At 38.1% G+C, this 13,139-nt stretch overlaps 1 protein-coding gene across 1 annotated transcript; it reads right to left on the bottom strand.

Moving 5' to 3' along the window:
- Positions 1–1,426: 1,426 nt before the first annotated feature.
- LOC149811539 (V-type proton ATPase subunit e1-like) lies at positions 1,427–12,695 on the bottom strand. The gene is made up of 3 exons (XM_089993608.1): positions 12,534–12,695; positions 3,949–3,996; positions 1,427–1,796 (listed from the first exon to the last, which is right to left on the bottom strand). Exons 1-3 carry the CDS (start codon positions 12,629–12,631, stop codon positions 1,730–1,732), a joined length of 213 nt encoding a protein of 70 aa, XP_089849734.1. The 5' UTR covers positions 12,632–12,695; the 3' UTR covers positions 1,427–1,729.
- Positions 12,696–13,139: the final 444 nt, after the last annotated feature.

The following is a 13,139-nucleotide window of genomic DNA, read 5'->3' as shown; positions in this document are numbered from 1 at the left end:
CATACATTAGGAGTGCCAATGGGTCTGATTCAAGTGGGACCAAACCCAGATTTGATTTGAGATGCTAGTACTGGGTTCAGACCCGGATCCAATTGAACCCACCATAAAAAAACCCAAATTCAGATCCTATACAGATTGCATAAACCAGACCCAGTAAAATAATATTCATTTATCAATTTACATTGAAAAATTGCTAATCTTCGTTGGAACTCGGGTTGGGCCTGGGTCTAGTTTGAAATTTGACAAACCAAACCTGGCTTCTAGTCAGACCTTGTTTATCACCAAACCCGGACCCTATAGGCTTTGGTACGGGTCGAGTCAAGGTGAAACCCACCCGACCTATTGACACCCCTAACATACATGGAGACTAGTAGTGTGCCAACTAATCAATTAAAACCAAATTGACTAATAGTCACATTCAAGGAGACCAGTAGCCTGATAACCAATTAATTAGTGCATGTCCCAATTTGCAGAATACGGGAACACATTTCGTTTTCCCTGATTTTAGAAATATCAGCGTTGAACAATACTTTATTTTCATCTTAAGTACTCAATCCGGCCTTCAAGAAGGTACCAAATGCTTGAGTTATTATCATTTTTTGTAATGACAAGAAACCTGAGCTTAGGAACATGGGTTACTTAATCGCTCCCCCCTCCTAAATAGTTAATCTGGAGAGTACCCTAACCCACACCCACTTGGCAAGCCACCAATATGATTGCAATAGGAATTGATCCTGGGCAAGACAAGATTTCACTGTCTTGCCAAGTACTGCCCTATCCACTTAGGCCTCGTTTGTTTCATGCAACTTACATAAAAAAGTGCTGAGCTGATATAATCGTTTCCCACCATGAATGAAACAAACACCAAATCATCATGGTGGGAAAGTGCCCCGCTGGCACAAGTGGGCTCAAGTTTTTCCCATCAGCTGATACTTTTTATGTGTAAATCCTTTCATACCTCCCCTTATGAAAGCTTTCATACGAGAAGGCAGAGGATTTTCTACGAATCCGTGCCCATTCTCATGTAAAGCCTGTTTTTTTTTTGAAAGGTAAGCTGGGGTTAGGCAGACCCTACCAAAACAACAGCAGCCCCATGTAGCAGAGAGATTCGATCCTGGGCCTTCAGCTTGACACAGGACCCCTTTCCTTTACATGAGAATGAAACAAATGAAACCTTGGGCAACCTGAGTTCAGCAAATGCTTGAATTTTTGTTACAGGCACCTTAGATCTTCACAGGAAAATGTCTAAGAAAACCATTTTTTTTTTTAAGGCAAGCTGGGGCTAGGCAGACCCTTACCAGTTATATAACGATACCATTGGGATTTGAACTTGCAACGTCCCAACACAAGGTGACATGCCAGCAAGACTGCACTAAATAATACCGCAGCTGCCTATTTTAGGCTTTCTTGTGTGCAATGCAAGAAATCAGCAAAGAAAGCTCTAATACTCTGAATGTGATGGTTCACAGAAACAGACAACACAAATTATCTAAGATTTATTTCTGTTACAAACCTTGCTAATAAAAAAACATTTGCTTAACTAATCGATCAAAATGGAAGGGTGAGGACACAACCGTATAAGGTGCTGCCAACAGGCAATGATGTTCATGGTGAAGCAAGATTGTCAAAAGAAGAATGATACATCCCAGTCATACCAGGCAGTGAGAACTTGCATAGAAATACATCTCCATAAAATGGAAATTGTACAGTGGGGGCTCATGTCCTCACCTCACTCTCCTTCATTGAGGATGGGAACAATTAACGGTTTAAACTGTGCTAGATATACTATGGCCCACCTGCCAAAGAGAGAAGATGAAAATGTTAGGGAAAAATTCTATATCACATGGATACTCCACTTTTGAGTCCTGTTCCACGTCCCCCTTGTATACAAGTCATATTGAGAGCTTCAGCAAAATGGTCATATCCCCGTGTCGGCAGCCGTAACAATGCGACATAGATAAAAATGTTAGGACAAAAGCATTCAAGCCTCATTTGTCTAAAACTCTAGACGTATTGTATGCAGAACCTGTAAGAATGGGAAATCATGTTTTTGGCCTCAGTTATGTTGCCAAGAATTTAAGTTACTAGAAGGAACAATTGTCAGCATAATGGAGCATGCTTCTCATGACCATTATCCAGAAAAAAATGCTCAATAAGGTCATAGAACAACTCCACTCAGAGACACCATCACGGGATTTATTCATAAAAGAGAGGGTTATTACATTATAAATTTCATACTTCACAAGTTGGGATCATTGACATGTATGTACAAACATGAGAAGACTTCTGAAATGAGGTATCCTTTACTGAAGCATGACTTTGTCAGAAGACTCAGGCTCCTTATGCATAGAGAGATCCAAGTATGTTGCTTTTGTGTTCTAAGACCATCCTAATATATGATTGAAAGAAAAGGGTCACCTGCTTCTTGAAATATTTTCAACATGGATTGGATATTTAATTTAAGTATCTTGCGATTTAAGATCATCCTGTATGATCGAAAGACCTACAGCCAGTATTGGCATGTACCGGTAGTGGTGGCAAAATCTGACACGACCCGCCAACCCACTTCTTAGCCGGGTTCGGGTTTGGCTTAAACAGGTTCATGTCGTAAACGGGTCGACCCGCCTAATCCGTTTATCAAACGGGTCGACCCGCCTAACCCGTTTATTAAACGGGTCGGGTTCGTGTTAGGGGTATGCCAACCCGGCTGACCCGTTTAATAAACGGGTTAGGCGGGTGGGTCAACCCGTTTACCCGACCCGCCAGCCAACCCATTTACCCGACCGACCCGCCAACCTGTTTACCTGAACCCGACCCGCCAACCCGCCCACCAACCTGTTTACCCGACCCGACCCGTTTATTAAACAGGTTAACTGTGTCGTGTTGGGTTACCCGTTTAATAAATGGGTTGGGTTCGTGTTTGCCACAGCTGACCCGTTTAATAAACGGGTCGGGTTCGTGTTGAGGTATGATGACCCGCCGACCCGACCCGCCAACCCGACCCGATTGCCACCCCTATGTACCAGTTTATAGGATCAGACTTTCTTTTCAATTTAGAAGTTTCAATGCTTATGAACATTGTTTGTTAAATCTAGATTTTCCCTAATATTTGGCTTCGCAAAAAGAAAACATGGCGAAAAGCCCACATCCAGTTGGTTAATTTTAGAAGAAAATTATGCCTAGCATAGTTCGCTTGGAAATACAAAAGCCAGGAAGAGGTATAGAAGGAAGACAATTAAATGTATAGCCTTCAAGAAGCTTAACACCCCTTGAGTATTCTGCAAAATTATGCAACTCAGTACACCTATAATAGAAAGGAAATTTGCTATAGGAATCTAGCTTTCTTTTTCTTTCAGGCATTGCACCCCAAGTTTATTGGCAATACCAACTTGTTAACGACAACAATGCATGAGGAAGCAAAAAAGATCTTCACACTTGCTTCTTTTATCTGGCAACATCAACTGGTCAATGACAATGCATGGAAGATTCAAAGGGATGAAGGATGCAAGTACAACAGTATACCAACTTTTGAGATTTATAAAGTTAACATGCATGATATTGGAGACTGCAGATAAATAATACAAATACTGTGAACCAAGGTTCGCAACGTGTGCATGCTTCTACAATGTTAATAGAATTGATCAAAAGAGTTATTAAGTAGAGCCACAGTGACCTTTGATAGGATGGAACTTCTTTAGTTTATAAATTGTTTCAAACTTGTATGCTGTCTACTATAAAATGCTACATTAATGGCCAATAGTCAAAATGTTCAAGAACAAATTAAAAATTTATGATGGAAATGAAAAAGGGAAAGAAAAAAAGCTTAAGCATTTGAAGCAGATACAGGTAACATAGGATGAGCATAAAGTTTTTATTTGTATATAATGTACATAGTACATAAGTGTGTGTGTGTGTGTTTGACAATCATATAAAAAAAAGGCAACTCACATCATCCAACAACAAACTGTTGTCGTAATCACCATCGTAAAGTGTAACCTGCAAGCATCAATCAATCATGTAAAATCAATTTATAATATTAAAGAAAGTTATTTCTGGGTCACATGAGAAGTTCGAGGAGATGTAGCAAGGACAAACAGCTCATACAGATGCCAGGAAAGACAACCCCTAATATTGATGAAGATGGATTTTACATATGAAAAATGGCAATCTGTTTCCAGATGGTACTCAGAACATGAACAAATAAATTATAATAGCCACAGATAGAGACCACAAAATCATTCACCAACAGAGAAATCAGGGGAAACTAACAGTGACACTCATGATTGTTGAATCTAGACAATGCACATGCACGCGTGCACACACACACACACACATACATGGAAGCAAGCGCATGTGAGTGTGCACACACACACATACAAATGAAATCTTCAAATTTACAAAAACCCACAATGACTACTTGTGCACTTCACATAAAACCACATTAAGATGTTACACCAATTTGCAAACAATATATAAGACCTACAAGTGAAGATGGTGGCTTAGAAGCATTTCACAACAAAGAATCATGGAATGACAGTCACATATAAAATATAGTTTATGAAAGGAATCTGAACAGAGCATGTGTCGAATTCTTAGCAGAAAAGATGGTAACTTTCAATGCTAACTACAAAGAATTTCATAAATCTGCACCGAAAACAAAATACTATCAAAGTTCAGCTGAATTCCAAAAATCCATAAGTTTAGTCCCAGTCTAACCTACCAACCTCAGCATGCAGTTGGAATCTTTAGATGTCATAAATAATGACAAATAAGCATCTTTGCTATATACTGTACTGTTATGTTTTGCTATATTAGATGCCATACGATTCACATCTTTTTCTTTTTTCCTTTTTCTGACTTTGACTGCTATTCATCGCCAAGCTTTCCCTTATTCATGCTTTATCCCATGTTTCATACAATATATAAAAGTAGAAGCAGGGGCATTAAATGCCAAAATTTTGATCCTTTACAATTTTTTTAAATGACTCTGATGCCATGTTCTTTCGACATGTAATTATGAAATTCGTCAAGACATTTGTATTTTTCCCACAAAAAACCAAGTGTTACAGGGCACTTGTGTAATTTTCCAAACAATAGAAGTGCCATTTAAGTAGGTATATACAATAAAGTTAACCTTCTCCACATCTCTCTCTCCCTGTCCGCCTATGTCACATGGGTGCGGGTGCGAGTGCGGGGATGCGGCACTTCCAAAAAACCCGGGTGCTGGGGTGCGGAAAAAATATAAAAAATTATATATATATATATATATATATATATATATATATATATATATATATATATATATATATAAAGTCCAAAAGTTGGACATAAATGACCCTGGGTGCGTTGACTGCACCCAGGGTCAGGTTGACCGCATCGGGTGCGGCACCTAGTTGGAGAATCCCTGTGACATATAGGGCAAAAAAAAATTTCTTGGCAAATTTTTTTTAAGTCCGAAAAATTGAACCAAAATGACCCTGAGTGCGTTGACCGCACCCAGGGTCGGGTTGACCGCATCCGGTGCCGCACCCGCGTCGTGTCACATCAACGCGGGTGCGGCACCCTGCTAGCCGAATCCCTGTGACATAGCTGTCCGCCCTCTACGTCTCTCTCTCAACGGAAGGATATCAAAGGTGATGATGAATATATTTTGGAAAGGTCCTCAAATGATACACACTGTCAAAGATAGTGCAAGTTCTCACATGGAAACTTGCCATGTTACGATTTACATAGGTTTTGTCTTGTATTCTTGTTTGTAAATCTTTCATGTTTCTGTTATATATTCTTGTAAACTTTCATTCTTGAGAAGAACCATAACTTTGTGGATGTGTATATTCAGTTAAACTGTGATTAGCAACTGGATTTTCTTGCTATCGTGTATCCTTCACATAACAATATCTAAATGGTGTAACTCATGCAGGACACTAGTAGAAAATCCCTAATGGAGCTAATCAGTGAAGTCCCACCCATCAAAGTTAAGGGATGGATTGTTGCTTGTGAACGAGGTAATACCGTAATACCAGTGTTTGTTCCAATGAATTTTTTTTCCTGTGTCAAGGCACTGCATTCAAAGAGCATCCTAGTTATGGCTTGCTTAACACTTATCATATCTGAGCCTTGCATTATGCCTAAGATATTAGTCACACTCACAATCCTTGCTACAAAAGAACATCCTAATTATGGCTTGCTTAACTTTGATTAATTGTGTTTGCAGATAGTAATCCAGTCTTGGGCATCCTATTGAGTTCATATGTCTTGACTTGAAGGATCCCACAACATATAAATATTGTGGCCTGCACTATGTTCTGATGGATTCGGCCAACCAGGTGCTGCACCCGCGTCGACGCGACGTGATGTGTGTGCGCACGCGGGTACGGCACCCAGTGCGGTCAACCCAACCCTGGGTGCGGTCAATGCACCCAGGATCATTTATGTCCAACTTTTTGACCTTAAAAAAATGCCAGATGAAATGAGCTGAGGAGAGGAGGATTAGGGCAATTTTTTTTTGCCCTAATCCTGCCTTCCTCTCCTCCCGACCAATCCTCCTGAGTCCGCCGCCACCGCCGACCTCTCCTCCCGACCCCGACTCCGGCGACAACCTCTCCTCCTGAAGACGACGAAGCCGCGAAGGGTATCCTCAGGTACGTATCACTACATCCTCTCTCTCAATCGCTTTGTCTCTCTTCTCTCTGTCTCTCATTATCTCTCTCTCTTCTCTTGCTTTTTCTATCTCTCTCTCTCACTCGCTCTCTCCATCTCTTACTTACTCTCACTCTCTCCATCTCTCACTTACTCTCGCTCTCTCCTGAACTTTCTCCTTCAATCCCTCTCTCTCCATCTCTCGCTCGCTCTGTCTCTCACTCTCACTTCACAATCTGTCAGCTTTGGTCAGATTGAGATAGAGCTTTCACAGTTTCTTGTTCAGATTTGAGATTTTTTATGGTTTTGATCAAATTAGTTCTTTTTAAATGTAACAAACACATTTATTTAAAATTCAGATTTTCTGGTTTTACTTCTTGAATAAGAGTTACAATGCATTATGTGGTGAACTTAATAGATCTTGGTTAACAGAAACAATTTTTATTGTCTGGTTAGTGTTTAGTTAATTTTCAAATTTCTATCTGGCCTAATATGTGCAGTTCTTATATATATATATATTCGGATTCCTTTAAAAAGAAAGCATAGTTGTTGGTGTTTTTCCTAAATGATTTAGGAAACAAACAAAGAGAGAGAGAGAGAGAGAGAGAGAGAGAGAGAGAGAGAGAGAGAGAGAGAGAGAGAGAGATTGTTGCATAGTATCGGATTTAGGCTAAATCCGAACATGCATGTATTGTAAATGCATTTATCATGGCTTGTTGCTAGAAAATATGCTTTGATATTGAATTAATTCAACCAAAACATTTGATTTTTTATGACAAAGTTTTGCTACAATAGACTCTTAATTTTAATTGGATCTCTTTAGAAACCCATTTAAACATAAAACTAAAGATACCTAATTTAATGCATGTTAAGTGAAAAATGTGTCTGCAAAGTGCAAACTCTACACTTGTATATATATTTTATAATCCCATGCTTAGGAGTGTTCACTTTGCATTAATAATTAATGTTATTGTTATATATTTTTCTCGTACCTTTCGGTATTTATTTTTACGTACTACTACTATATTTTTTAGAACTTATTGTATATGTTATTGACCTTGCACTCAATATTATAAATCTTGATTGTGTGCATAATTGATTTTAATATAATTTTTTTTTGTATTTTCAAGACAAAAATGACGGATAAAGGAAAAGGACTTGCGTTATCCTCATCAACACGTGTGAGTTCTGCTGCTAGTGTTACTGATAGTTGTAGTGAGAGTGATGATGGAGGGCCACTATGGGTACAAATAGAGAAGCTTGAAAAAACTGGAAGAGGTGGTGAAAATAAGAGATTTCGATACAAGCTCTGTGAAAGAGATTTTGTTAGGTCTTACATAAGAGTTAAGGCTCATTTGTTGAAGATACCACAACATGACATTTCAGGATGCAGAAGAGTTGATGAGGCAATACAAAAACAATACAAGAAAATATAAGAAGAATATGAAAAAGAGGAAGACAATGAGTGATTCTTATGCAATTAGTGTGCAATTTTTAAGCCACTACGAAGATGCTAAAAAAGAAAAGAAAAGTGGATGTAAGAGGTAGAGGAAGAGGAACAATACGATCAACATTCAATACATATGAAAGGGAGGAGATTGATAGAAAAGTAAGGAGGTATTTTTATTCTAGTTCACTCCCATTTAATGCAGCTAGAAATCCTTATTGGAAGGATTTAGTTACTTCTTTGGCAAATTGTAATTTGAGTGACTATGTACCTTCAAGCTCAGAAAAACTACGAACCACACATCTTGCAGAAGAGAGAGCAAATGTTGAGCGATTGCTAGAGATTAAAAAATATTCATGGGAGCAAAATGGAGTTTCCATTGTTTCTGATGGGTGGATAGATATTCAAAGGCGTCTACTAATGAATTTCATTGCTTCTTCGCTCAGTGACCCAATATTCTTGAAAGCAGTTGATGCATCTAGGGAATATAAAAATGTTGAGTATTTGAAGGGGTTATTTATAGGAGTAATAAAAGAAGTGGGTGATCAGAAAATAGTATAAATCATCACAGACAACGCTCTAGTTTGTAAAAGTGTAGCATTGAGTTTGGAGAGTGAGTATGCTCATATTTTTTGGACTCCCTGTGTAGCACACAACTTGAATCTGTCCCGTAAGAGCATCTGCAATCCCAAAGAAGAAGAAAATTCACCAACATATGTTTTATGTTCATCGATTGATGAATTAGAAAAAAATGTCAAAAGCATTACGAATTTTGTTGTCAACATCATCATGCTAATGCTATATTTAATAGGCATTTTAACATAAAATTATTGAAGGTCGTTGAAACCAAAGTTACTGGAAGCGCCTACGTAAAAGGGGAAGCGCGCTTCCCTGAAGCGCGAAACGTCGCACTTTCGAAGTGTGCGGGGAAGCACCACTTTTAAATGGGAAACACGCTTCCCATCATGCTTCCCCCGCGCTTCCCCCATGCTTCCCTATTTTTTTTTAATTTTTTTGTATTTTTTATTTTTTATTTTTTTTCGCTTTCCCCTCGCTTCCTAGGTCGCTTCCGAGACGATTCCCGACTCGATCCTAAGTGGTCCCACGCTTCCCGCTTCCTAAAATTTTGAAAGTGCCTCGCTTCCCGTATCGCTTCCCATTCCCGCTTCCTCAACTGGCAACCATGGTTGAAACACATTTTGCGTCCATCATTATGAAGGTGAAGAAGATTAACGAAGTGAAGAATGTTTTGGTTAGTATAGTGATTGATGAAAATTGGACATTCTATCATGATGATGATGATGTCAAGACTCAAGAAATTAAGAAATTCATTGTTGATGATGAATTTTGAGACAGAGTCGTATATTTTTTCAATTTACGCAACTTATTTGAGAAATGTTGAGAGAAGTTGATAAGGATGAGCCCATGCTTTACAAAGTTTATGAAATGAGGGATAATATGATTGAAAAAATAAAGTTGTAGTTTTCAAGTATGAAGAAAAAAATCCTGCATTGGGTGATTCAGAATTTTTTAACCATATTCATTCAATTTTAGTCAGAAGATGGGATAAGAGCATCACTCCTTTGCATTACATGACACATTCTCTTAATCTAAAATATTAAGCAAAAAAGTGGCAGGAAGGTGGCATTGGTCATGTCCCTCCAAATTTAGACCCAGAGCTATCAAAGCATAGAAATATGTGTATGACAAGACTTTATCTAGAATCACATATTCTAAATCAAGTCACACAAAAGTTTGAAAAATTTGCATCTTCAAGATTATATGGACAAGCATTACTCGCGAGAGAAGAGGATAATATAGATCCTATTACATGGTGGTCAACATTTGAATCAGAAACACCTCTTCTCAAACGTCTTGCATTGAGATTGCTATCTCAGTCTGCTAGTTTATCCTGTTGTGAAAGAAATTAGAGCACATATTCTCAAATCTACAACATGAAGAGAAACAAACTCACCAACAAGCGTGCAGAAGAATTAGTATATGTTCATTCAAATCTTCGACTACTTTCGCGAACCAATGATGAATACAGGTATTAATTTCCTCTCTTAGTTATTTGACTATTTCTTAGTTTTTTCATTTAAATATACTTGTATTTAACATTTTCAAATTGTTTTAAAATTTTAATAACGCAGACAAGGATCATCCAAATTTTGGGATGTAAACCCAAAAGAGTGTGACTTAGAGGGAGAGCATGATTTCAACATTACAAACATGGATTTATCTGAGCCCAATCTTACTTCTTATGATGCATTTGATGATGAAGCAAAAAATTATTAGGATCTATTACCTCATCGTCATATATATTGTGTAGGATGCATTTTTTGCTTCTTTTGTTAGTATACTGTATAATTTACTTCCTTTCTGCTTTATTTATTTGATTGTTTCTATAATATATTTAGGTTGATTTAATTGTGGTGTTAGTTTTTATGATGTAGAATAGAATTGTAGATTGTTAATTTGATTTATTGCATGCATAATGATGAATTGATTTGATGATATTACGATAATTGTTTTTTATTTCATTAGTGTTATTGTTGTTAACTGTTAAAACTTAAAAATTTAATATATATACTTTTTTATATTTTTGCCGCACCCCCGCACCCGCACCCGCACCCGCACCTGCACCCGCACCCATGTGACATAGGTTCTGATCATCACCACAAATGAGTCAAGAAGGATTCTTGTTCTTGTGAGTGGCATGTGCAAAGGCATCATTTCTTTGATGTAGGAACTCCTGGTTAGGCCCAATAAGAATGCATTGATCACGATCATTTTGATGTTAATGGTTCTTTTCTAGATTGTTTTCTTAACATACTTGCCTCTCCAATCTGTTTCAGCAATTTATGGATGTATTAACCAATTTGCTTGTAAATGATGGCTGGAATCGAGGATGCCTGGTCGAATAGATAAAAAAGACTTTAAATTGCAAATTGCAACCCCAACAAGAGTAACCAAATCTTTATCCCAGCCTCCTACCATAAGTGCAGGTTTTTTTTTTTGCCAAAAACTCTGGGAGTTTCAGCTAATTTTCATTATTAAAGCCCGTTTCATGGACAGACTGTATTTTAAAAATAAGGTATAATGTACTTTAAACACATGTATTTGTATGTCTTCATCTATTTATTTGTCATAAAAGTAATAATTTAAACAGAATTTAGCTAGGCTCGGCCATATAGATGGGCTGCTAAATATCTAGTATTTATAATATCAACATGTTAACAGCAATAATGCATGAGGAAAAAAGGATCTTCACATTGCCCTTTTATGTGGCAACATCAAACTGTCAGCAACGATGCACGAAAGATACAAAGAAATGAAGAAAGCAAATACATTAGTATAGAAATCTTTGAGATTAATGACGTTACATGCATGCCACGGACAGCATATATGCAGATCAATAGTTGAAAGCTGGAAACATGAAAGCATGAAGAGACAAAACACATGAATGATGCAAAAGAAAATGTAGCCCGGAGACAGCTCAGGATGCATGGCAAAATTATTTAAATGTGGTCATGTAAAGTATAGATGAAAGCAATCCAAAGAAGAATTTGTTTCTCCCCTCTATGAGGAGGAATCCGGAGTTCACTTCCTGTTGATCCAACAAGTTTCAATCTGTGTCTTACATCGCAAAAGATTATTGTCTAGAGATATCAGCTTGCCACTAAAGTGCACTTCTTAACTCTGATCACAACCTATTCTTTTCCTATCGACGTTCACAACCATTAGTTCTCAACAAAATTGATGGTAATAATGTTACATTTTACGCTAATTTTCTTTTGACTGCCGCACAAAACGATCTAAACAATGCTCTACACGCCATCCCATACAAAACAAGATCTAATCTATTGAAATTGTCAACATCAATGACTCACTTCCTATCATCAGCGAATACAAGATCACTAAGCACTAAAAACCTACCAGAACGGATTGAAAATGATACATATTTCAACAGATTGGATACACAGTGATGCTGAAATATCAGAAACCTTCACAACGTTCGGACCGAAACCCACAACAAGAAGACCAAGATCCTATACAACACTTAAAGATTGCGGGCAATACAATACACGATCGATTGGCGATAAAAATTCATGTCTATGGAATCGTTATCACAGTTTCAAGACCAACAATAAAAACAGGCAATTAAGAACAAATAAAAGCACCCAACAATCAAAACCATCCTTTCATATCGAAAAGAGAAATACGACAGAAGAATCGAAATCACAAGGGAACAAAACAAGAGCTATTCACGATTCGTCGCACCGAATCACTAAAAGCTACAGGCAAAAACCCAATGAATTCAGTATGGGGGAAAAAGTAACCCAAAATAATGAACGAGCAAATGGGTATGTCTCCATCAGTGAAGGATTGGAGCAGTGATTATGAAAGCAAAAGAGCGTAGATTGAAAGGAGGAGGAGAGCGTACAGGTTGGTGGAGGGGCCTCTGTTGCAGCAGATGCGGACGAGGAGGGAGGCGAGGGCGCCCGCCGTCACGAACATGAGGGTCGTGAACCAGAACCCCATTTGCCCACCTGATCCAACGAAGAAGAAGAACAGGAGATGAGGAACGTCTCTCTCTCTCTCTCTCTCTCTCGCTCTCAATGTCACAATGATCTCGGCGAGGAAAATCTCGCGATAAAATAAGAAAAAATTATTTTATCGAAAAAATCTCAAAAATATCGCCGCATAAATACTAAGAAACATGAATAAAATAGGTAAAATTACGGCTGCCAACGGGTCTGGTTTGTATCGGGTAACCGACCCGAACCAAAATTCCCGGGTATGGGCATGGAAAGTGCTGATCGGAACCTGACCCGAGCATTTTGCCCAGTATCCGACCCTACCCTACTTGAGTATTTTATATGTACTTTTTAATAAAAATAAATTTCTAAAATTATGTGGGACTGAGTTTGAGATTCCATTTTTGTGACCAATTTATTATTCGGGCGGGTTCAGTTATACCGTGATGGGTTGGGTATCCGACCCATTTACAGCCCTAATTTAAACCTATGTTGTCAAGGTTGGTTTCAAA

The sequence above is a fragment of the Nuphar pumila genome, chromosome 17 (assembly GCF_984573655.1).
Source record: "Nuphar pumila chromosome 17, dmNupPumi1.hap1.1, whole genome shotgun sequence".
Taxonomy (NCBI): domain Eukaryota; kingdom Viridiplantae; phylum Streptophyta; class Magnoliopsida; order Nymphaeales; family Nymphaeaceae; genus Nuphar; species Nuphar pumila.
Note: the sequence above shows the minus strand (reverse complement) of the source record. Positions and strands in the feature narration are given on the sequence as shown.